General features: G+C 35.3%; 3 protein-coding genes across 4 annotated transcripts; 1 reads left to right on the forward strand and 2 right to left on the reverse strand.

The window, feature by feature from the left end:
* The first annotated feature begins 2,501 nt into the window (after positions 1 to 2,501).
* On the forward strand, positions 2,502 to 3,373 carry LOC132185137 (uncharacterized). Its single transcript, XM_059598950.2, has one exon. It carries the CDS (start codon positions 2,681 to 2,683, stop codon positions 3,125 to 3,127), a length of 447 nt encoding a protein of 148 aa, XP_059454933.1. The 5' UTR covers positions 2,502 to 2,680; the 3' UTR covers positions 3,128 to 3,373.
* Positions 3,374 to 11,614: 8,241 nt separating this feature from the next.
* Positions 11,615 to 12,938, reverse strand: LOC132184817 (blue copper protein). Its single transcript, XM_059598590.2, has 2 exons — positions 12,722 to 12,938; positions 11,615 to 12,135 (listed from the first exon to the last, which is right to left on the reverse strand). Exons 1-2 carry the CDS (start codon positions 12,885 to 12,887, stop codon positions 11,741 to 11,743), a joined length of 561 nt encoding a protein of 186 aa, XP_059454573.1. The 5' UTR covers positions 12,888 to 12,938; the 3' UTR covers positions 11,615 to 11,740.
* Positions 12,939 to 19,774: 6,836 nt separating this feature from the next.
* LOC132185648 (RNA-binding (RRM/RBD/RNP motifs) family protein) lies at positions 19,775 to 23,269 on the reverse strand. 2 transcript variants are annotated; one of them, XM_059599412.2, is made up of 5 exons: positions 22,757 to 23,269; positions 22,531 to 22,629; positions 21,673 to 21,963; positions 21,182 to 21,384; positions 19,775 to 20,130 (listed from the first exon to the last, which is right to left on the reverse strand). In XM_059599412.2, the coding sequence occupies exons 1-4, from the start codon at positions 23,159 to 23,161 to the stop codon at positions 21,244 to 21,246; spliced, it is 936 nt and encodes a 311-aa protein (XP_059455395.1). In that variant the 5' UTR covers positions 23,162 to 23,269; the 3' UTR covers positions 19,775 to 20,130; positions 21,182 to 21,243. The 2 variants fall into 2 exon arrangements, with proteins under 2 accessions (XP_059455395.1, XP_059455396.1); XM_059599413.2 differs by lacking the exon at positions 21,182 to 21,384.
* Positions 23,270 to 24,806: the final 1,537 nt, after the last annotated feature.

The following is a 24,806-nucleotide window of genomic DNA, read 5'->3' on the forward strand; positions in this document are numbered from 1 at the left end:
CTACATATAATTTTTTTTTTTTTTTTTTTAAACAGTTCAATCTCATTCACTGATAAACGAGTATAAAACTCAAACAACATAAAGCAAAGCTCTGAAACAACCATAACCGAAATTACGAGGTTACAAGCATCAAAGATGATGTATTACATTCTAGACTCAAACAAAATCCGCTAATATATGACTAATTTTCAAATTAAAACGCCAAACAGACTCAAACCAATGCATAGGTAGCTCTTATTTCTCAGCATTGAGAGCAGAGAACCCCAAGTCAAAACTCATCTTCGTCGACCCAAAAGCCAGAATAACATTCACATCCACAACCCAAAGGTCTGGACCAAATCAACAACCTTGAAGGGCATCAGGCGAGCAGATCGAGAGAGAGGACCGAGCATTATTACAAGCAAAAACAAAATAAATACAGGGAAACAAAACAAGATAGAAAGAACAAAAAAAGGAAAGAACCAACAGAAAAAAGCACAGTAGCCGAAAAGAATAGTCGATTGCGCGCTCGCCGGAAATCGAAAACGGAAGGGGGCGTTGGAAGCTCGTTGGGGAGCGCAAGAAAAAGGCCCAACAAAGGACGGTGGGCGGTGGAGCAGGCGTAGAGGAGATCGACAACGCACTCAAATGAAGGGAGAAGTTTGAGTGAAACCCCATGAGCATCACCCACGAAGAGTACCTAAACAAGCAGAAACAACAAAAGCAAAAAACAGAAAGAAACAAACACAAACTCTAGCTACAAACTAGAAAATGAGAGAATACAAGAAAATAAAACAAAGAAACAAGAAACCCAAAACATAAACCACGTCAGGGAGGAAGGTTGTTGGGGGAAAATGGCCGAAACGCGAAGAACCTGGACGAAGACGAAGAGGACAAGCGGAAGGGCGAGCGACGACGTGGGTTCGGCAAGGACAGTAGATCGGGCAAAGAATGGTCGATCCAAAGGCCTAGAGCAAAAAAACTGGACCAAAGGAGGGGAAAGAGGCGGAGAGGAAGGAAAATGAAAAATTGCCCAAAGAGTTATGGGCATTAGGTAAATGAGCTATCTCGCTAAGAGAAAGAGGGCGATGAGATGGGAGGGGAGGGGGGAGGCAGAAGAGGGAGAGGGGAGGAGGGCCGGAGGGGGGTTCTGGCGCTCTCTGCTAGAGATGAAACCCTAACAAAAAATAAAATTATTAAACCACTTAAGTCCACATATAATTGGTCTGATTAGTAAGTATCCTTGGTAAAAAGAAAAAAGAAAAATTATGTAAGTACACGATAAAATGCTATTTATTTTTATTTTAAATATTAAATTCATGTATCTTTATAATTATAATTGGTTTCCCCCATTCAAAAGCCTCCAATTTTTTCACCTTCGATCCAATTTTAAACACCTAATAAAATTGATAAATGATATAAATTATAATTTAATACAACAATTATCTTATAATACTGGCATGGTAGTCTCAAGCAAACCTTAATTTATTTATTTATTATTATTATTATTATTATTATTTAACAATGATTGATTCAAAAGTTTTTTAGGACTGTTATATAAGCATTTTGGAATGGTTATGAAATAAAAATATAAGTTTTAACATTACTTAACAAAAATATATTTAAAGGCTAATTACCCACATTTAGTCATGTGTCCCAAAAGAGTACTCCTTGCAGCCTTATCAAAACCATTTTTTTTTATTATTATTTTGGTGAGATAATTTAACTAAAATGACCTAAATGTCCACTTTTTAGCCTCACTACTTTAACAAAAAAAAGTAGTGACAGTATTCACCAAATTTAAAAATTACTATTCACTCACATATTGATTAAACAACTCATTTCTCTCTCTTTCTTTTTGCTTTTCGTTTCTCTCTTCCTTTAATAGTAAATAAATAAATCTTTGAAAAAAAATATTTAAATGGAATAGTGAAATAGTGGATTGTTAAAATAGTGAGATTATTGGAATGTTTTAAAAAAGTGAGTTGTCAAAATAACCATATCTAGTATTAGGGTAGTGATATACTGCACGCTCGGCGTGCATCAACAGTGATGCACGCCGGGCATAATTTTTATTTATTTTTTTAAAATAATAATAATAAAAAAACTTATGCCCGGCGTGCAGTATATTACTACCCCTAGTATTATTAGGTAGGAGTGTAAAGCCGGCCGATTATAACCGGCCAGAAATAACCGGTAACTGGCCCTAGTGGGGGTTGGTTACGTTTATGAAAATGCAAAAATAGTTTATAACTTATATATATATATATATTTATTAAAAAACATATAAGGAGGTCGTTTTAGTCTATGGTTTAAGTTTTAGCTTAGTTTATTGGGAAAAAAATCTTAATTATATTAAAAAAAATGTCAAAAACGTTTAAATTAAGCTCAAAATATGCCAAATTTTTTAAAGATCCGGTTAGCGATGCAGAAAATCGGCTACCCAGTTATCGGAGTTGGTTAAACTCAGCTAAAAAAAAAATCTGATTTTTGAGGCTCATTGACAAGGTAAAAGTGAAGGGAGGGGCATGTGAGCCACACCTTCTAGTACCGTCAACTGAGTTTCCCAAGAACCTTTTCACTTCTCTCTCTTATAAACCCTTCATCACCCTCTCTGTCTCTCTCACCTCCTTTTTGTTTCTCCATCTTCCAACTCCCTTCCATTTCTTTCTCAGAGTAGGCGACGACGACGACAACAACAATGGCTTACTCCAGTTTTGTGGGTTTGATGCTAGTCGCTCTGGTGGCTAGCTCGGCTTTAGCTCAGGGTCCGAGAGCTGCTCCTACCGCTTCACCCACCAAGTCTCCGCCAGCTTCTACTCCCCCGACGGCTGCTCCTCCTCCGACTCACACCTCGTCCCCGACTCCTTCCCCCACCGTTTCGCCACCACCTTCGACTCCCGCGCCGACTATCTCCGCGCCTCCGTCCGGTGCCCCGAACAGCTCGCCTCCGGCTCCTCCCACATCTTCTCCGTCCGGTGCCCCGAACAGCTCGCCTCCGTCTGCTCCGGGTCCGTCGACCCCCTCGATCGGTGGGCCGCCGAGCGAGTCTCCAAACGGCAATCCTAGCTCTGACGCAGCCTTGAACAGAGTCGCCGCCACCGGATCCGTAGCCTCAGCGATCTTGGCCGCGGCTTTGTTGCTGTAGATGCCATCGGAGTTATGTTTCTGTCTTTCGCCTCCATTGTCCTAGATTTACTAGGGTTTGATTCTAGTACTAGTTTTTGTTTTTATTTTTAAGGAGTTCGTTTGTTTTTTTTTCTTTCTTTCTTTTTTAAATTTATTTATTTGGGTTTGCTGGCGGTGATAGCGTTGGATGATGAATACTATTTGGGTCTGTGATCTTGATTGGATTGAGTTTATTATTATTATTGTGTATGCTTATTATCGATTATTTTCTCCTCCTGGTTTATAGTTTTTGCTTCATATTTTTGATTCCTGCTTTGGATTTTTGGTTCAGTTGAAGACATTTTCTTTGATGGTGATTAGAGTGGGTGTGTAGTAAGACTCCATGAGAGAGAGTGGAGACTAGGTTGAGGACCTGAGGTGGTGGTGATGGGGTTGTTTTTGTCTTTTTGAAAAGCTGAATAAGGACAGCTGGAAGGCATCGGTCGGTGCTTTTTATTTTTTTCTGAAATTAAGTAAATGGTGGGTTTGGTTGGTTTTTTATTTTTTCTCGTTGTTGGTGGAAAAAGGTGGACATTTCTTTACACGTGTCACGTGTTTCACAGCTGTTCTCGGACCTCCATCTTACGCACCCCATGTGCTTATCGACAGCCCCCACGCAGAGAGAGAGAGAGAGAGAGAGAGAGAATGGGAGGAGAATAGCTTAGCTTTAGTCTTTCTTTTTTTAGCCAAAGAAAAGTTGAAAAGTATTTCTTTTTTTCTTTTTTATTCTTTTGTATTTATACTTAAGCTTTTCTCATCGAGTTGGGTCGGTTGGCTAGCGCTTTAAAGCGGGGTGCATGTGTTTTATTTTATATTTTTTGGGTTGATGAGTGTTATATTGCCTTTTTTTGTCGAAAGTTTTCCTTTGCACCGAGACTTGTTAGTAAAACCTAACCTAATCGAGACTTGTTAGTAAACGTAGGTTTCTGATACTTAAATCACTAATAAAAAGAGATAAATTTAATTATTTAACTATTATTTTAAAGTTATAACAAAATTATATATATATATATATGAAAAATTACAGTTTACTCCGTCTAAAGTTGATAGCGTTTTTCAATTCGAACACTAAGGTTTCAATTTTTATAATTCATCTCTCCAAAGTTTCAAATTTTTGCAATTTGACCAATTGTATTCAAAGCTTTTCATATTGCTCATAATTTTTATTTTAAAAAATTTTAAAAAAAATTCAAGGTGGTCGTAGTTACCACCCCTTTGGCCATCTGGCCATTTTTATACTCCAAAATTTGTTTTTGTTTTTTTTTTCATAAAAATAAAAAACATGGGCAATATGAAAATTTTGAGATAATATTGGTTGAATTGAAAAAATTTAAAACTTTGTGGGGGTAAATTGTAAAAATTAAAACTTTAGTGTTCGAATTGAAAAACAGGTAAACTATAATTTTCCTATATATATATATATATATATATATATATATATAACTAATCATAGGCAAAAGTCACTTTCAACCGTTTGTCCAAATTTTTTATATTATTGTAATATATTTAATCAATACTAGACAAAATTCATGTTCATCAGCTTGTTTTTTCGTAATTTAAAGCATATTTTATTTTTTTATAATCGTATTTCTCTTCCTTTTTGGTGGTTTAAGAAAATATTAAAAAATAATATGTTACTTACAACAAGTTATGTTAACCAAGTGCATTATAAATGAGAGGAAAAATTAAGGGAGTGTGGCCTATAGTTTGAGGTGATCAAGAGGTGGAGGTGCCTGATAAAGTTAAATGGAACATTTGATCGTGTTAGGCCTGGGCAAGGCATGGTGTAGTACATGTGTGCAGAGGGGAAGCAGGCTACAAGCTGCGGTGTTCCTCAGAATGACTAGTATTTTGGGATGCGTGGCATTTGCAGGCTGTGTCAGCGGCCAAAGTGTAGAATAGTGGCAAAGGGTTGAAGGTTCGCGGATGGTCCCTGACCTGGTGAGAATGAGACAAGTGTTAAAATTGAGGTAGATTTTGGAGTAGGATACAAACGGGAACGGTAGCACGCTCTTTTCAATGATGCATTTAACCACCCTCTTACTCACGGGTTTCTTGTATTTCTCTTTTATTTTCAATCTACTTTCTTTTTTCTCTTTTACTTCAACCATTTGTTTCATTGGGCACTATTGATGTGGGTAATCTATTTATTTTATTTTTTTAATTTTTATTCAAAGCGGGTAAGAGAAAAAAAGAGAGATGTGGGTGTCTATTTAAGTATTCTTTTGTGAGACATTGGAATGATGAAAAAAGTCGCATATTTTTCTCAAATTACCTCTCAATTAGGTGGCGTTTGGCAACCGGGTTGTTACTTGCCTAGATATTGTTCACTATCGGGTTTGGTGCCTTCCAACACGTGACCCCAAATCCAGTTTGTAAAATTACATTTTTACCCTTTTATTTTCTTTTCCAGCCTACAAACTCTTCTCCTACACGATTTCCCTCCGTCGCTCACCCTCTCTGTGAGAAAACCTTTCCCTCTCCCTCCCTCGCTCACCCACTCTGTCACTCCGGCCAACGGACACCGGCGTCGCTTACACCCGGTTTGGTGGGCAAGGAAATTTTCAAGGAAAAAAAATAAAAAAGTGAATGATTCGATGGGCAAGGGGATTTTCAAGAAAAAAAAAGTGAAGGATGCTCGCGAGGGGGGCGGGGGGGGGGGGGGGGGGGGGCGCCTGGTTCGTGGGCAAGGAGATTTTCAGGGAAAAAAAAACAAAAAAGTGAAGGATGCTTGCGCACGGGGGTGGGCGGACGCCTGGCCTGGTTCTGTGCTTTCACTACTTTGGGGATTTTCAAGGGAAAAAAATTCAATAAGTGAAGGATAGAGCGCAGGGGGGCAATATGGTCAAAAGCATGTGAAATTTTGAGGTTGAAAATTCAAAGTTAATGGTCAACCGGTCAAATGGTAAACAGTGTCTGAGACAATCCGGTTGCCAAACTCGCCCTTAATAATGTCTCTCTCAAACTTTTAATTGAGACAATGTCTCTACCCAAACTATCAAAAAATTATCATGTTCTCCCAATGACGAATCTACCTTAGAAAAAACGAATAAATTGATTTTGTTTGAAGGGACTCTTTCATATTCATTTATTGAAAAAAGATCAAGAGGATAAAGTTCTGATAAATCATAGCAAATGCTATGAGGTTACAACGTCATAGAGACAGACATAAAAATCTTACAACTAAGTCATATCTATAACTTCAACATTTGCTAACCCATGTCTAAACTTCAGTTATAGAACAAATCTGCTTTAGACAGACTCAATCTAATACATAGGTAGCCCATATTTTCAACATTTATTTTCTCGGCCACAAGGGTAAAACCTTTACACCAAAACTAATCCTCCTCGACCCAAATGCCAGGACAAAAATCTTCACCCCAAAGATTGCTCATGAAAGCAAAAATCTAAGGATAAGTCAAATGCTTATTAAAAAAAAAAAAAAAAAAAACAAACAAACAAACAAAAAAAACAAAAACGCAACAAAGAAAAGAGCAAACAGTTACAACAACATAGGCGAGGGAGGCGAAAAGCCCAACTGATTCGAAGAAGACGAAGAGCGATGCAGCACGGTGGAGGGCGGACAGAGGCAACGCATCATAAGTAAATAGATGGCCGGAGCAACTGGACTTATAAAAAAAACCAAAAAAATAAACTAAAAAAGAAAAGGAAAAAAACAAGAAGGGGAGGGGAGGAAAGAAGAGGGGAGTAGGGGGGAGAGCTCCCTCCTCCCCACAGGTCTGGTTTTTTCTGCTAAAAACTAACAGTTATTAATATTAAAGAAATGCACATAAATAAGTAGATTTTGTTATGTCAAATAACAATTATCTGATAAGCTTAAACTTGTAGAAAAGAATAATTAATACTTTAATACTCATTCTCATATATGAACTCAAACTTTTATTTAATAGTAAGTGTCAGTTGTCTCAAAAACTTGAATTTATAATAAATAATTAATTTAATTATTTAATTAATATTTTAATATGTTGGACATCAAATTATCCTTTCCACGTGGCATGGTCCCTTCCATTCGGCAATGCATGATTGGAGTGGAAGATAGTGATAGCCTCCGTCGTGGAAGATGCCAGGAAATTACCACTATCCAGTTTGTCCCGCATGATCCCCCTTGAGCTTTCCAGGGGTTTGCTTGTTATTTGGCTAGAAAATGGGAAAAATAAATAAATAAATAAAAATAATAAGTAATATGTGTGGTGTTAGTCAATGTATACAACGATTTGGGCATCCAACTCGATCCACCACTAAAAGAAGTCAATCACTAGGACAAGGTTTTAACAAAAATATAATGAACCCATTAAATTCATCCATTTTTATTAGTTTAAATTTTTTTGTATAAGTAACGATTTAATATATATATTAAGGTAAAAAGTAAAGTTCTTGAGTTCAAACCCCGTTTTCGTCATTTACCATTATTTTTAATTAAGAGGAAAATCATACTAAGCACATAGGTTTTTATTTGAATTGGATTTAGTTCTTATGTTTCTAATTTTAAGAATACGGCCTTAAGTTTTATCTAAATTTAAAATACGTCACTTTATCATTTTATCGTCAAAGTTAACCGTTTGTCATCTACTGTGTGTGTCTTATTTGACATGTCAGCATCTATATCACCACCCTAGTGCAATGACACATCAACAAGTGCCAAGTTTTTCGAAGAAAAAAAAAAAAATAATAATTATGTCAATTTGATTTGGAGTTGTCCTAACCCCAAAGATAATTAGAATTAGAATTATGTCAATTTTCTAAAGCAATGGGAGTCTATGAATGCAACAACCCTGTCATTTATCAAAATGTATGTTCATCATTCCCTTGGCCAGGTTACCTTAAAACTTAAACGGGATAAAACCTAAAGAATATATCATTAAAATTGAAAGTCCAAAGACTAAATTCAAATTAGATGAAAATATTCTTAAGTTATCTCGGCACTCTTAAGTTATCATACTTGTTTGGAGTAAAATAAAGTGAGAGAACATAGTTTTTGGGAGGCTAAGCGTTCCCTTTACCTGGTGCAATATCCTCGTTTTTTGTATGTTGCTGCTCCACGTTTCATGCTGTGCCCGAGATAGAATCTTAGCTAGAGTATATATATATATTTTTTTTTTTTGACATGTCCACACAAGGGAAATGGGGAGGGGAGATTCAAACTAGTGACCTCCACTTCGTTAGGTGTGGTCCACAACTAATTGAGTTACCCCTTGGAGACATCTTAGCTAGAGTATAAAAATCGAGAGATCACCCTTCATTTTAATTAAATTAGTATTGAGCTCACTTAATATAGAAGAGAGTTAAAATACTAATTAAAAAAAAAATTATATATATATATTTTTTTATAGGCTCAGTCTCTTGAGAATCGTATTTGGTGCTAGGAAAAAGTAGTAGAATTCCAACATCTAAAGCTAGGCAAGCTCTTTTTCAAGAATAATTCTAAGAATCACTCTTGTAGTACTTAAAAAATGAGGTGGCATTTAAAATTATAATTAGATCGAAGTCTGATGTGAACCAACTAATAACAAAACGAAAAATCAGCTACTTCGAGAGAGCCGTGATCTCCAATGGCTACTTTGAGGGAGCCTTGACTTCTAAAACGCAACAAACTGTATTTTCAAATAATAATCAACTCATACTTGTTTATTGATAGCTTCTCCTTTAAATAGAAGAATAGTTACATAGACCAATAGAAGACCTAATTTGACTAGGACTAGGATTCTAATTTATTTCATACTAATACCTTTCCATATTGGATTCTGATTTGTATAGAATCATAATCAAACTGCTAGGACGGGGAGATTTACTCTACTTATTGGACTTGAAGAGAATTGTGGCTGGATCCCAAGTTGTTGTTGGACGCTACAGTTACTTGAAAGCTTCAAGAGAATGGTTTTGTTAAAGGGGAACCAAACCTCCACCCTACCTCTTATACCACTTGATGCGAACCAACTAATAACAAAACATGTTGTTGGATGCTACAGTTACTTGAAAGCTTCAAGATAATGGTTTTGTTAAAGGGGAACCAAACCTCCACCCTACCTCTGATACCACTTGATGTGAACCAACTAATAACAAAACATGTTGTTGGACGCCGCAGTTACTTGAAAGCTTCAAGAGAATGGTTTTGTTAGAGGGGAACCAAACCTCCACCTAGCTTTAATACCACTTGATGCGAACCAACTAATAATAAAACATGTTGGATGCTGTAGTTACTAGAAATCTTCAAGAGAATGGTTTTGTTAGAGAGAACCAAACCTTAAATCTGATACCACTTGATGCGAACTTACTAATAACAAAACATAGAAAATGATAAATCGGCTATTTCGAGAGAGCTGTGATCTCTAATGGCTTCAAGGGAGCCTTGTTTACTTGTTTTCAAATAATAATCAATGCATACTTGTTCATTGATAATTTTTCCTTTAAATAGAAGAATAGTTACATAGAGTAATAGAAGACCTAATTTGACCAGGACTAGGATTCTATTTTATTTCATACTAATACCTTTTTATATTGGATTCTGATATGTATAGAATTATAATCAACCTAAGACCGGGAGATTTACTCTCCTTATTGGACTTGGAAAATATATTCTTTATTAGACTAAAAAATAAAGATAAAAAATAAATAGAGATTTACTCTTTATTAGTTTCTACTTGAGCCCTAAGAAATGAATATATCAAAGATCTAGATTAGGTGAAAGGATATCAGCCCCACGAAAGTACGTCGAGAGAATAGTTTGAGCCCAATCCAAATGGCGTATTTCTACTGGATAAGAAGCCAGTCCAGTTTGGCTGATATTTCTTCTTCTTTTCAGCCGATCGAGGGCCCCAAAGGATTACCTACCGTTGATTTGATCTAAATTCATTGGTGGGTAGTGCAGAAACAAGGACGGGGTAGGAGAAGTAGCAGATTGAAGTGACCAGGAAAGGATTTAAAGCCAGCAAGCCTACCTTTGTGGAGTTTAAATTTAGAGCACTTAATTTATATATGGTAATTGCAACATTTTATAAGGTAAATTACTAAATTATATGGGATTGTGAATGTCTATTAGGTAATTTGAGCATTGTTGTTAATTGTTATGTTATTGTTATCATAAAGGTCTCTCAATTGATGTTATTCTAATCCATTTTACCAGGAAGCAGGGGCGGAGTCGGCCTTGAGAATGAGTAGGGGCCATGGCTGAAAAAATTTAATGGACAAGGGTCCATTAGCAAAAAAAAAAAAAAAAAAAAAAAAAACTATAAAAAATTGATTTTACCTCAATTTTTTTTTTTTTTTTTTTTTTTTGTCATTTTGGGGTGCCTTGGCCCTGCCAGTCCCCCCTTCCTCTGTCCCTATTAGGAAGTAATCAATTTGAAGGGACAGGGTACCTAAACTTCTTATATCTTCTTTCTTTCTATCTTTCTTTTTTGGTGAAAAACTCAAAATCAATTCAGGTGGTTACATTGATTTGCAAGAAAATATAAAAATGTTCAAACAGCTCACTTGGTATGACAAAATAAGAAACAAGTCTCGATTATCAACTTCCGTCTAAAATTTTGATGAGTGCTATGTCAAATCCAATTATATGATACGTTATGATACGTGTCACCATAATATATATATATAAACTTAAAAAAAAAAAAAAAAAAAAGCTCGAAGAGGGGGTTGCTCCCCAACCAAGTTATCCCCTTTTTGGCCAAATTGGAGGTGGCTGAACTATTCTTAAGGCCATATATTGTCTCGGCATGAGCTACCCTCTTTTCTATATATTTTTTTTCTTTGTAATTTTTATGTACTTTTTGTCATGAATGACACATGTCATATGGTTGGATTTGACGCTGAACTAATGAGATTCATTAAGATTTTGGAAGAAAGTTACTATTAAAAACTTGGGTAAAATTCACTTAACTCCTTCAAATTATTACTCCAGTGATAATCTACTTCCCAAATTATCAATTACGACAATGTACCTCTCCCCCAAACTATCAAAACAATGACAATGTACTCCTCAATGCTAGCAAAATGACAAAATTACCCCTATAGAATTTTCAATAAGACAAAAATACTATTAAAATTTTGAAAAAAAAAAAAAAAAAAATTTAATTTTAGTATTTTTGTTTTTATTTTAGTAAGGGTAATTTCGTCATTTTTAAAAAATTGTGGGGTACATTGTCATTGTTTGGGTAGTTTGGAGGGTAAATTGTCACAATTAATAGTTTGGAGGGTAGACTGTTATTAGGGTGGTAGTTTGAGGGGGTTAAGTGGACTTTACCCTTGTTATTTTTACATTCAATAGAAAACTCTTTTTTCATAATTTTTTTTTTTTTTTCCTTATTCAAGTCATTTCTTCTTTATTGATTTTGCAACGTAACAAATTTGTCGTGCATGCCTATACCACCTTAAGCCCCCTCATATCATTTACTAACTAATTTTCCCTTTGATTTTCATCATCAATTGTTTGTGCACTATGAATCGCATATATAGATCTGGTCAAATATCATTCTCTTCTGAATTGTAAATAAAACTATTCAGATAACAATAAAAATCTCAATACAAACGGAAACAAAAGAAGCAAAGAGCACTGCCTCCAACCTGGCTACATTCCCTACACCCAAAAGGCCAAAAAAGTAGCAACGGACACTACCGCCATAATCGGAGAGAGACTAGCCCCCGAAGATGAATGGGTTGAGGTGGTGGTGGTTGTGGTGGGTGTGGTGGTACCTGCCGGGGGTGTGATTGCTGTATTACCACCCGATGAGGGTGTGCCGGACGGAGCTGCGGGGGCGGCAGCAGTTGATGCTTTAGCCACCGTCACAGTAAGCTTCATGCCACTCCCGCAGTGGCCGACGATGCTGCAAATGAAGTAGTGTGATCCAGCGGTTTTCAGAGGGATGGTGGTGGAGCCGCTGCTGTCCGTACTGATGGAATTGCCCAAACTACAACTGCTGTAGTCGCTTCCGCTCACTTCATCCACGGAGTGCCCACTTGAATATTTGAACACTAATATATAAAGAGAAAGGGGAAATATGCAAACTTTTAATCAATATTACTGATAAATTTTGGAAATCCATTTTTGTATCTTAGAATTGTATTTACCATTATGATTTCACATATCAAAAGTGCAATTTTAAACTAAATTGCAAAAAATATATAGTTTGGATATGCATTTTTAAAAAATTGAGTTTTAAAAATGTAAATAAATATGAGTATTCAAATAGCAGGTAAGAAATGTGTTTTTAAAAACGCATAATTTAACCAAATGTAAAAATCGCACGTTTTGAAATCGTAAACCCAAATATAGTGTAAGGGCCAGTTTGAAATTGTGTTTAATGGGTCTAAAAGTGCTGATGTTCACATTCAAAAAGTCAATTTGAAGAAAAAGCATTCGTTTGGTAAAAAAAAAAAAATGCTTTTAAAAGTCTAAAAAGCCTAAAAACGATTAAAAAAAAAAAAAAAAAAAACACTTTTGATAAAACTTTAAAAATAAAGCTTTTACCCAAAAACTTTTTTTTGACTTAAAAGCTATATTTTTCAAATGTAATCCTAAATAGGCTCCAAATATAAATTATGGGGGTTGAAAACTTACCGAGGCTATCACCGACAGCGAAGGTCTTGCCGCTAGTCCAGGTGCTATAATCAACACCAAGTGCCCAACCACCGGAGTCTCCGACGGTGTGAACGGTGGCCAAGCTAGGAACAATCATGCCCAAGAGTAACATTAGTGCACAGACAATCCAAGCATTGGAGGCCATTTTTTGAGGAATTGAGCAGAGGAGGAGGGTTGTGGGGTGGTAGTTGAGGAATGGGATTGCATATATATAATGGTGCAAAGGGGTTGGAGTCAGTAAAGTTTGGTCCACTTAATCTCATCACTGACATGAATAATTTTGATGGCAACTCATTCCAAAGGGATGACTTAAATCATACTTTATACCTAATGCTTGAGAAGGTAGGTCCTCTTTTCTTACCTTTTTTCTTTTTTCTTTTATATATATATAATATTCACTTAAGATATGGTTGTTAATTGAAGTTGGTCCATTTTCATGTTTTGAGAAACCAGTCCGTATAAGCATACAAGGGCTTTTCACATGATTAAAATTCCATATCCCAATTTGGAACTAAAAAAATATCAAATCTTTGTAGTTTTCTGACTCACCGCTTCAGATGGTGTCTTCTTTCCCTCTAGACAACTTCCTCATATCTTGTAAACACTAAATTACTTCGTATTTTGTAGTATGTAGTTATAAGAAATGAGCGGTCGAGCCAAAATTTTAGTTGGGTAGGGATCATAGGGCCTAAACACTATAAATTACCCCCTTATAGACAAAAATTCAAACGGGGGCTTAGCCTATACCTAGCAACTTTCTTGTTCTCTGTCTCTACTTAGTCTCTCCAATTCCCTTGTAAGCTGACTAGGACTTAAGACCTAAGTTGAAATGAGTTTTCTTTGTTGATACTCGCATCATTCATTATGAATTGCTACGACCAGCTTTGCTAGCAATGTTTTCAATTGTCTTATTCTTCTTCGAGAATCATCTTTTGAATTGTGGTTTGATTACAGATAAGATTGGAAAATATTTTTTTGGCCAGCAATTTATAGTGACCAAACAGTAGGTTCGTTGTTTTTCCTTGCCCAAATTAATTATATATAAATATGGGAAAACATATTACTCATGCTTTTGATATAAACAAACTATAGTAAACTATCTATGGAGAAAGGGCATAAAAGTCACCATAATTTTTTCCTTGTACCAATATTTATGAGTTGTTACGTACTCTCAGCTGTAGCTTTCAACGTTGCTGTTGTGGTAGTAAAGTCCAAGAGTTCATGAGAGACGTGTCCAAATTGATTGGCAATGGGTTCTAAAAACATCATAATCATGCACATGATTATGCCAAGGAATTAAACACACCTTTTTTTTTTTACATGCTTGAAGCCTACTCAATGTAGTATACAAGTTAATTAATGGGTTCAATTCAATGCAGTTGGGAAAAAAACAGTGCCTGTTTGACGAAATGTGTCCTCGTTTGGTCAGCGGAGTTTGTTGGGAGGAGACATCACATACGTGTAAAAGAAAGGCTATCATTCTTTCTCGGCCAGATAAAATAATAATAATAATAATAATAATAATAAAGAAGCTTTTGATTGATTAATGGTGATGACAACTATAGACTCAACTAACAAGGAGGAAGAAAAAAAATCTGTTTTTTTAAGCTATCAGAAAAGTCACTCTCAAAAGTGCTTTTAGCATGGCATAAAAAAATAAAGCAAAAGTCATTATTGAGATCATGCAACTAGAGAGCAAATCTCCATCTCACCAAACTTGACAATAGTGGTGGTGGGTCTATTAGAATTTAAAAAATCAGTAGCATGTATGTTCCAAATGCACCCTTGATATGAAACTGAAAGTCATGGAGAATTACTTGTGAGATATTTGATAATAACAGGTTCAAAAAAGTTGGTTGAGATTATTACGTAACATGACATATCTGTGGGATACAAATGTAATTTTTAGTATTAATACTCTTCTTAATAAGAACTAAAGTTTTATTAAGAGTGATATGTTGATATTATAAAATAGTTGTACCATAAAAAAATGTACGGTTAAAGAGTAATGAGTTGATACTGGACTTTTGGAGTGATTCATTAACTCTAAAACCTCCTGAAAAAGGCGGAGTTGGTATGATTACCACTCGATCTTTAAAATTAGTTTGTAGCTAATTTAAGTCATTTTAAGGAGTTGATGTTTTTCAATACTTTTGTTAAGAAATTGGCGAAAAATGTAACGGAATGATTTGGTTGGAAATTAGGATTGTTATTGAAAAAATTTTAAATTAAAGTTTAATAAAAACTTAATATTTTGCCTGGTTTTTGTTTATTTAGTCTTTTTCCTTTCACAAATAAAAAAAAAAAAAGATCTGGCATGTTGTCATGTAGGCTTTTATGAGCAAAATGTGAAGTTTTTATTAGATTGAAGCATTTCTCTTGATTTAAACACAGGCATGTGAGATTTGATCATGCATTTTCTCTAATCCCTCAATGTTTTCAAAGAAGTCTTAAATACTAAAAAGGGATCTAACAATCAAAAAGAACATCAAGGAAACAAAATCATAAAATTGGTTAGTGCTAAATAGAAGTTGATGATTTGATTTGGAGGAATATAGGAAGGGTGGGATCCAAACCATACACCTAACCAATGTTTGACGTCGTTAGCGGCATTTTTCAATTATCTGTCTAAATTGCTAATAATTTGAACATAAAAAAATTTCGTATGAAACATACTTATCTAAATAAATTTTTATAAAAATTTTAAATTGTTAATAATTTGAAAAATAATTGGTGTGGATCCCAAGATGAATAACCACTCAAGCAGCACCACATGCTAAAACTCATGAAAGCATTGCATCTGTTAAAGGCAAGTTTGGTTTGGAACGTTGGGGTCCATCGGATTCCTCCCAACGAACTAGTGTGCTGGAGGACCCACTTCACCCCACGGCCAGCTACCCCCATTGAGAGGGTCAGGTCTTTTTTGTTTGTTTTTGTTTTAAATTCAAAAGAAAAGACTCCTTAAGTTTTCGGTAGACGGAATAAAAATACTATTTCAACATCAATTCGGTTCGGTAAGGAGTAGAAAATTTTTTTTGTCAGTTAACCCACAATTAACCGACTTAATCGAATTTGCAAGTGAATTTTGAATTTTATCTTGTAATTCTCCTTATGGTGTTTGTTCAGCTAATTTGTGGTTGTCATTTTGGCTAGTGTTCCATAAATTTACTTTATTTATTTATTTATAAAACATATTCTTTACAGTTACAAGGAAGTTGATAAATCTTGACATAAAAATTTGTAACCGACAATTAACCGATTTAACCGACCACCTATTAATCAACTAACCAATTAATTGAAAAAGACGAAACTATTATTTATCGATATGAAGTCGGTTAATTAATCGATTTAACCGACTTTTATAAATCGACATGCCCGACACCAAGCAAATTGATATCCATCCCTAGTAGGAGGACTCATAAACTTTTTTTTTTTAGAAAAATAAAAATAAAAATCACAAGGCACTCTAGAGAAAAGTAGCTGGTGGTAGGGGCATTTGGTGTTATTTTTTGGAAGGAAGCATTTGGTGTTATTAAGATCAATTGATTGCATCAATGTGACGTAATCCTGGTTGGTAACTGTCGCTGCACCCAAACAAGGCGTAAACGCCAAACAAGTCACATGTTAAGAATGTGCTGCCGTTAACATCTTCAACGAAACTCTACCTAATGCTTAGAAAGTTTGAATTCCCACATTACCAGGATTTTATTTTTCATTTGTTCTTTTTTTTATCTTTTTTTCTTTTTTTTTTTTAATAAAGTCCACTTAACTCCCTCAAACTATCGCTTCAATGACAATTTACCCCACAAACTATCAATTATGACAATTTATCCCTCAAACTATCAAAACAATGACAATGTACCCCCTCAATGCTAGCAAAATGACGAAATTACCTCTATAAAATTTTCAATAAGACAAAAAATACCTTTAAAAAATTTGAAAAAAAAAAAATTAGTATTTTGTTTTTATTTTAGTAAGGGTAATTTTATCATTTTGTTAAAATTTGGGATACATTGTCATTGTTTTAGTAGTTTGTGGGGTAAATTGTCGCAATTAATAGTTTGGGAGGTAGACTGTCATTGGTGTAGTAGTTTGAGAGGATTAAGTAGACTTTCCACTTTTTTTTTCTTTTTCCTCTTTTAGAAAAAGATAAGGGCCTAAAAGATTTTAATCTCAAATTATGACCAAAATAGTTCAAAATTTCATCTCTTTTTTTAGGGGTATCAATCCGGTCCGGTTTCTCGGTTTTTGGCCAAAACCGGAACCGGAACCGGGGTACCCCGGTTCTCAATTTTGAGAAACCGGAACCGGAACCGGTATTACCCGGTCCGGTAACCGGTTTTTTTAAAAAATTGATTTTTGGGCTTATTTTAGGTATTGGGCCTAAAATAAGCCAATTTTTTTTTCATAGGTTGGCCCATTTTTTAAAAAATCTATTAGTTTATTTGTCTAAATTAAAGGGGCTTTGTTGTGATTGTTTCAAATAATTAAAAAATAAACCTTAAAAAGTCCAAAAATCCTAAAAAATCAATGTTTTTGCCTATTTGGGCCTTAGAAATAAAAATTTAATTTTTTAAAATACCCTAAACCTAAACCTAAGTGTAAAAAATATTAATATATATAATATATAAATATTATTAAATAAAATGGAAACCCGGTTCCGGTATTCCCGGTAAAAACCGGGTACCAAAAACCGGTACCGGAACCGGGGTACCCGGTTTTTAGATTTTTCAAACCGGAACCGGAACCGGGACCCCGGTTTCCCGGTTTCCGGTTTTCCGGTTTCCCGGTTTTCCGGATCCGGTTCCGGTTCCTCGGTAATTTTTGACACCCCTATCTTTTTTTATGCAAAAGATTTGTGAAACTGGTAAAATAATAATAAATTTTAGGAACACTTTCAAACTATAACCTGATTTGCACTTACACTTGCCTACTACAATTCCCTACCATCAAAATATTTTGAGTTGCCCCCAAATCAAATTTAATTATCATTTTGGATAGAAAACGCTAAAATTGACTATCATGTGTCTCAGAGTTATTTTGAAGTAACTAGTTTACCCATAGGGTAAAAATGCACCGTTTTAGGAAACAAAAAACGAAAACTAATGCAAAGAATGATAAATAAGAGATGATCGTGTGGCCATCCTCTTTGTTAGATGGGGAAGATGCCCATCTGATGTGACAAAGGGCGGCCGTTCAGCCACCACCATTTGGGTGGTGGTAGACTGGCAGCCCTTATTTCCTAATTTTCTTTTTGAAACACTAGATGGCAAGGTAATTCCATAATTGACACTTTTAAGATGGAGTTAATTTGGCAACATAAATAGCTTTGATGCACGTGAGAGTCGTGTGTAACATTTTCGATCCAAAACTAACGGCTAAATCTGAACATATGGGTGACTAGAAACATTTTGGTACTTCATACGTTCGAGTTGCAATGAGTCGTAGTATGGAGGTGTAAGTGCAAATGAGATGATAGTCTAGTGAGGTAAAATGTAATTTACCATCAATTTTATAATCCCATAAAATTAAGAAAACCCGAAAAAGTTACCTAGGGTCGGCTACAGAAATCCCATTTACAGTTCTGTAACAATTCTCTGTTCTTTTTTAAATACCAACTCTAATATTCATTCCCACAAGAACCAATTTTCAGAACTCTGCATGCACTTCTTATTACTGAACACTATAAGAACTATGCAGACCAAATATTTCCCTACAGAGTATTGCTATGCCTGATAAGCGCAAAAAGAAACCAGAAGAGAAAGGACCATAAAAATTGAAAGAGAAAAGCAAGTTGACAACAAAAAGAGCTTCATACAGAATATAACACAAGTCCAGTGAAGCTCAGAGTGAAAAAAACAACACATTTTCAGGCGCCAAAGGGCATCAAGACATGAACTTGAATATCAGAAAAGAAAAAACCATGATCTCAAGGAAGAAAGTTTGCATTAAAGATAAGACACTCTATTATTTGTTCCAGTAACCATACAACTATAGCCATCAGGCCCACTACCAGAGATAGCACATCAAATAAGATGATGGATTTTGACCTAAGATTTTGAGGTACAATCAGAGGAGATGGACTTCCATAAACACCCATGTTTATCAAGTGTCTGACTACAGAAGGACAATTATTGGGAAAGATTAGGTTATCTTTTGACTACATACAGTAGATATCAAAAGATTTAGAATGCTTCTATGTCGAGTAGATACTGTTTTCAGAGGACAGTTTCTGTTAACTGCATCAGAAGGATCTGATGGATTCAAAGTTCTCTTTTTGGCGGATCAGATCAGATTTTTATAGAGTAATGAACATTATGAAATCATGAACACACAGCAATACAATAGGAGAACTAGAAAATTAAAGGCTAACAAAACAGATTTGGAATAATCGAACATGCAGCTCACATTATGGATAATTTAGTTAAGCTAAAAGATTGATCATGATCTACAACACATCACTCATAGGCCAGCTTACATCAAGAAGAAGGTCTCAGCCCCAAAATGAAAATAAAGAAAATATGTATAAGAGCATCCAAGATATGCAAGCCCCTGGTACACTAACTTGCCTGTAATCCTGGTTCAGCATACAGATGCAAGAACCGTAGTTAAGAAGTAAAGGATATCCCTGCAAAGAGAGAAAGAGAGATTATAGAATTCCCCCCTCCCCCTTTTCTTTAGGTTTGCAAAGTTAACCAATTCATTGAATCTATGAAGTTATTATAACTTCTGTTCATCTTTGCTTTTATCTTACCTGGTATGAGCTAAACAAAAATCATGCACCAGAAGTGAGATATCCTAAAGGAAGAAAATGAGAAGCAAAAGTGGAAAATATTGCCACCAAATTTTAGAGTTACCTACTGCCTGGCAACAAGCTAACAATCTGAATTGACTGCAGAACATTAAACAAGCTAAGCCGTCATCATATGTTAATGGCCGGCATTATACGTATGAGTGAAAATGACCAAAAACCAAGCCACAGCCATCTGAACAGGCCGAAATATACCTTATTAGCCAAAACAAACCTAAAAATGGTTGAAAAGGAACACAATCGGCTGGCACCTTAAATTATTCCATATTTGGAAATAACTTTCCAAAATTCGAATCCTTATCCAAATAAGACATGGTTGACCTAACAATATTAGGAAACCATATTCCAACATTCTTGGAAATACAATTAAGGAGAATTATATGTAAATCAAATCTAGGGAATCTGGGAATAAAATCAAATCAGCTGCATATCTTCAACACACTCTCTCAAGCTGAGGCAAAAATGTCTCACATGCCCAGCTTGTATAAAGCTGAATGTGGAACACTAGTGAAGACTCCCTTTGTCAAAACATCTACAAATTGCTCCATTGTCTTCACATAAGGTGTATAAATCAACCCTGCACGCAATTTTTACTTGATAAAATATCTATCAATTTCAATGTGTTTAGTTCAATCATGCTGAACTGCATTATGAGCAATATTAATTGTGGCTTTCTTGTTGCAGTATAATCTCATAAACTCCTTATAATCATATTCAAGTTCTTTCATTAGAACTTTCAACCATAATAACTCACATATCCCATTGGCCATGGCTATCACTGCTAATACTACAGACTGTCTCTCAACCTACCACATCCCATAACTAAGTCTTCGAAAAAATAATAACCATAATAGAAGATGACTCTACAATTTAACTCATGGGTAAGTTTTTTTTTTATAAGCAGCCGATATTTCATTAAAAGTGAGAAGCGCTACTTAGGTACGCAAACAGTATACAAGAGAAACACCTAGGAAGGAGGAGAAAAAAGAATAAGGAAATTATGAAAACTAAGCTCCCAAGGAGCTACAAACGCGGTTGTCCAAGCATAAAGAGTAAAAAAGAAAAGGACTCAAGCTTTGCCAACGATTTCTCACAGTCCTTAAAACTTTTGTCATTTCTTTTCTTCCAAAGACACCACAAAAAGCAAGAAGGCACCATCTTCTACACAGCAGCACTCCAGGCTTTACCACTAGCCAACCAACAAGCAAACAAGTCAGCTACACTACTAGGCATCACCCAAGACAGTCCAAAGCGACTAAAAAGGGCATTCCATAAGGCCCAAAACAATTCATTCTTCTTGGTCATTTAAATAGAATGGATGGGCATCCAGACTACTGTTTGTTGGAGTTGGTTTTTATTTATTTACGGATTCTAGGAAGATCTAATGGTTCATTTAAATTTATTAACCCTGAACTAGGAAAGTGGGATGCACACAGCAGCGTTTATGCTTGCTAATTTATGTGACAGATGTTAACCTGTAACATAGGAATGCTCTATCTCACTCAAAAGCCTTGCATGCAATTGACAAAATAATATATAACAAAGCTAATCAAATGATTGAAACGGGCATACCGCATCGATCATTATAATAGCTTCTGATCTGCAGCATTAAAGTTAAGAAGCTTTACCTACTAAATCACAAATAGTGAAAAAAAAGAGATGTGATTTCACTCTCTTGAAAAATTCACTTTCAATTCTGATCAGCATTATCTCCTTGCTCTGCACTAGAGTTCAACTCAGTTGATGTATCTCCAGACTCTGCTCTCTCCTTTTCTGGTAGTTTAACAAATTGTCTACTACGTGCCACTCGAATTGGTCTTCCCATAAACATCTGCAGGACAACTTCTCAGAAGCTTTTCACTAGGAAGTCTTAGAAAGTTCAAACAGAACGCAGTCAAGAAATATAAACATGCCCACAACTATATTTACAGCTCATAAATGTCTGCAGGATAACCTCACTTAGTTTAACTATACTTAGTATTATTATATATGAATTTTACGAAGCTCTTCACCAGGAAGTCTTAGAAAATTCAAACAGAACACAATCAAGCATTATAAACATGCGCACAACTATATTCAAAACTCATAAATGCAAATGATTCAGCACAGCACAAATTACCTTCCCTTGGAAAGCAGAAAGGGCTTCGTCTGCATCTTTCTTGTATTTGAAGGCCACAAATCCATATCCAGAGGACCTTCTTGGATTGTCATTAAATATAATTTGCGCAGAAACAACATTACCACTCCCTGAACTAAAGAACTCTCTGAGATCTTTAGACTTCGCTTCATACGACAAATTTGCTACAAACAAGTTGAATGTTATTTGCTTTGGTTGCACAGTAGGGGGAGGGGAGGGCTTCTTCTTTTGTGCCCTGGCATAATTGAGCTTCAAAGTGCGACCCTCTAACTCCTAGAAAGCATACATAGAAAATAAAAACCATTAACTCAACAAGATGGCAAGCAAAAACAGAAAAACTGATCCCTACATAATTGCACAGAAAATGGCAGGGTAAAAGAACTAAAGCTTTGAATACGAATGAGCTAAACAACAAAACAGCGGAAATGCTCTCTTTTTCCTGAAAGAAACACCAGCACAAATGAACTTAACAGAAAAACAAACACAAAAAGCCACGAATGAGCTCAATAGTTGTATACACTTGAGTTTTCTCAGGTGTTTCCCTTGGAGATAAGTTATCATGATTTCCTTGTTATTTTTTTTTCACATCTAGCTAGCTCAGTTTTTTCTCTTTGTATACTTCCTGTATAACTAGTACACTTTACGCTTTTAATGATAATTTGATTAGTTATATTACTTATATATATATTAAAAAAAAAAAGGTTGTCTCAGGTGTACAATATGATGAAAATCCTAAATTAACATAACAATTGGTTTCTTTTTTCTATATTCTGTTTACTCAGCAACTCGACTAAACAAAGAAGCTTATATAAGAAAAATAATAAAACCCAATATGCTTACATACGATTCGAGCTTATTCAGAGCCGTAAGAGCCTCTTCAGGCGAACCCATAGTGACAAACGCCAAACCCCTGTTTCTGGTCTTGTCATGCATAGATAGCTTAACCACCAGCAAAATACCACAAACCCAGATCAGATAAACAAACAAAAACCATAACCCAACAGAGAGAACAGAATAAATCGCTCAAAATAAAGAAAAAGAATAAAAAATAAAAAAATAAAAAAACCTCAACGTCCAGGACAGTCCCGTGCTTCTCAAAGAGAGCGCGAATGTCTTCAGTGGTACAAGTCCAAGGCACGTTCTGGGCAATCAATCTGGCCCGTGATAACACTTCGGCCTGCGCTTCCAATTCTTGGCTTTCGACGGAAACATTGGCAGAAGACGAATCGAGAGCTTGTTCTTGCGCGGTAGAAGAGAAGTGCAAAACGAAGTTGCTGACTCTTTTGGCCTTAACGGAAAGGGTGCTAGTATGGGCGTGAGAGAGAGGAGAGAGCGAGGGGAGAGACCAAGAAAAGGAGAGACTGTAGCTACTGATAGTGGATAAAGGAGTAGGCGTGAGTGAGAGTTGTTGTTCGGCGCGGAACAAAGCCGCCGGCGTCGATGGAGGGTGTAGAAAACGAAGAAGAGCCATTGACGTTTGCGCGCTGCGTTCTTGAAAGAGGGACTCAAGACTCAAGAGAGTGTTGCTTTGAGTTTTCGCGCACAGAGTGTGGATTTTGGATAAGAGAAGTGGGAGCCAGGCGACTGGCTGGCAAGAATCTGCATAAACGACCTTAACCAATAACGACGTCGTTAATCTCCCACGAGTAATGTTACACTTGCGCTTTGTTCTGATCATATTCTTGCATTTTATGTCTTAGAAAAGCTTCACGTCAAAATCTGTATTTTGATTTATTAAAAAAAATATATGTGAATAATAAACCTTCTGAAAGAATTTTTTTTTTTTTTTTTTCCTAGAGAACATGACACATTTTTAAAAGATAACAGTTTTCAAATGGTTTGATGCACGGAACAACTTATATTAGTTGGAATTGAAATTGCAAATTCTCAAACCATGTGAATTCCGGTCATTTATTATATCGAACCACTTGAAATATGTTAACTATTAAAAATGTAGCATGTTATCGAGAAAAAAAAAAAAAAGTCATTCTTAAAGGCTTTTTCTTCACTTTCGAAGAAACACTTCTTCTTTAGTAAACCAAAAAACAAATTTTTACTCAAAAGTTTTTTTTACGACATAAAGTGCAAGAACCTTATAAAAATATACTCAATTCTCATTGGTAACATATCACCTTTTTAATAAGGTAGCATTTGGAATTTCATTCGATACAAGAAACGGTCTAAATTCACATAATTTGAGAATCTACAATCTCTTCGAAATTGTTAGAAATCTTTATATGTATGAAAGTAGAAGTGTGAGTAAACATTTATGTTGCGTTAAAAAAAAAATAATAAAAATAAAAAATAAAAACTTACTCAAAGGCATCACCAAGCAAGCCCTTTAAGCTTTTAAAATGTATTTCCTTGCTGAATTTACCTCAACCATTACTAGTCATTGAAGGCAGTTTCCTAAGGGGGATATGCATAAATGCTTACTAGCCACCATCAGCAATGCCCATAAAAGAACTGCAATGACTTAAAACTGTATTGAACAATTTAGGGAGATGCCCTTCACAAGCCATTTGCAACAAAAAGAGCGATTCATTGGGCATCAAAATAGCAATTTGTGTCAGATTACAAAAGCATCAATGTTGGTATGTAATTTTTAACATTTTATCAAGTCATAAATTAATTCGGATATGATATGGCTTTGTTATTGTAAAGGGTTGCTTGAATTACAGATGGTGAAATGCTACATTTACTTTCATTTATTTACAAAAATTTTTTATACCCATTGATGGCTTTTAAAACCACCATTTGATAAAAATTCAATAAAGATCTGTCTCATATCCAATGGTGATTTTAAAAGCCACCTATAGATATGAGAAAACTGTATAAGAAAGTGAGAATAAGTGTAGCATTATTCTTATAAATGCTAGAATTTGGAGGTAAAAAAAGTTTAAATTTTTTTCCGGCATCGGGCATTCGTAACCTCTAAGAAGAAGCTGTATCGAAAAACTATTGCACCACACGGGTAAATTAGGAGAAAGAAGAGAGCTGTATGTAACCAATCTTCAGAAAGATTGGATTGTTTGAAGATTTTGGAGAAAAAGGATACCTCTTAAAGCAGCTTGAAGAAAATCATTATAATAATAATTTTTGGAATTAACTATAAT

Source organism: Corylus avellana, chromosome 7 (genome assembly GCF_965113065.1).
Source record: "Corylus avellana chromosome 7, dhCorAvel1.hap1.2, whole genome shotgun sequence".
Taxonomy (NCBI): domain Eukaryota; kingdom Viridiplantae; phylum Streptophyta; class Magnoliopsida; order Fagales; family Betulaceae; genus Corylus; species Corylus avellana.

Excerpts from the sequence above, each read along its gene's own strand:
- LOC132185137 (XM_059598950.2), top strand. The coding sequence starts at position 2,681 with ATGGCTTACTCCAGTTTTGTGGGTTTGATGCTAGTCGCTCTGGTGGCT.
- LOC132184817 (XM_059598590.2), bottom strand. The coding sequence starts at position 12,887 with ATGGCCTCCAATGCTTGGATTGTCTGTGCACTAATGTTACTCTTGGGC. Across the intron at positions 12,136-12,721 it reads CGCTGTCGGTGATAGCCTCG|TGTTCAAATATTCAAGTGGG; the intron begins GTAAGTTTTCAA and ends TTTATATATTAG.
- LOC132185648 (XM_059599412.2), bottom strand. The coding sequence starts at position 23,161 with ATGGCTCTTCTTCGTTTTCTACACCCTCCATCGACGCCGGCGGCTTTG. Across the intron at positions 21,964-22,530 it reads TGAATAAGCTCGAATCGTAT|GAGTTAGAGGGTCGCACTTT; the intron begins GTAAGCATATTG and ends TATGCTTTCTAG. Across the intron at positions 21,385-21,672 it reads TTTCTGCTTTCCAAGGGAAG|ATGTTTATGGGAAGACCAAT; the intron begins GTAATTTGTGCT and ends GTTGTCCTGCAG.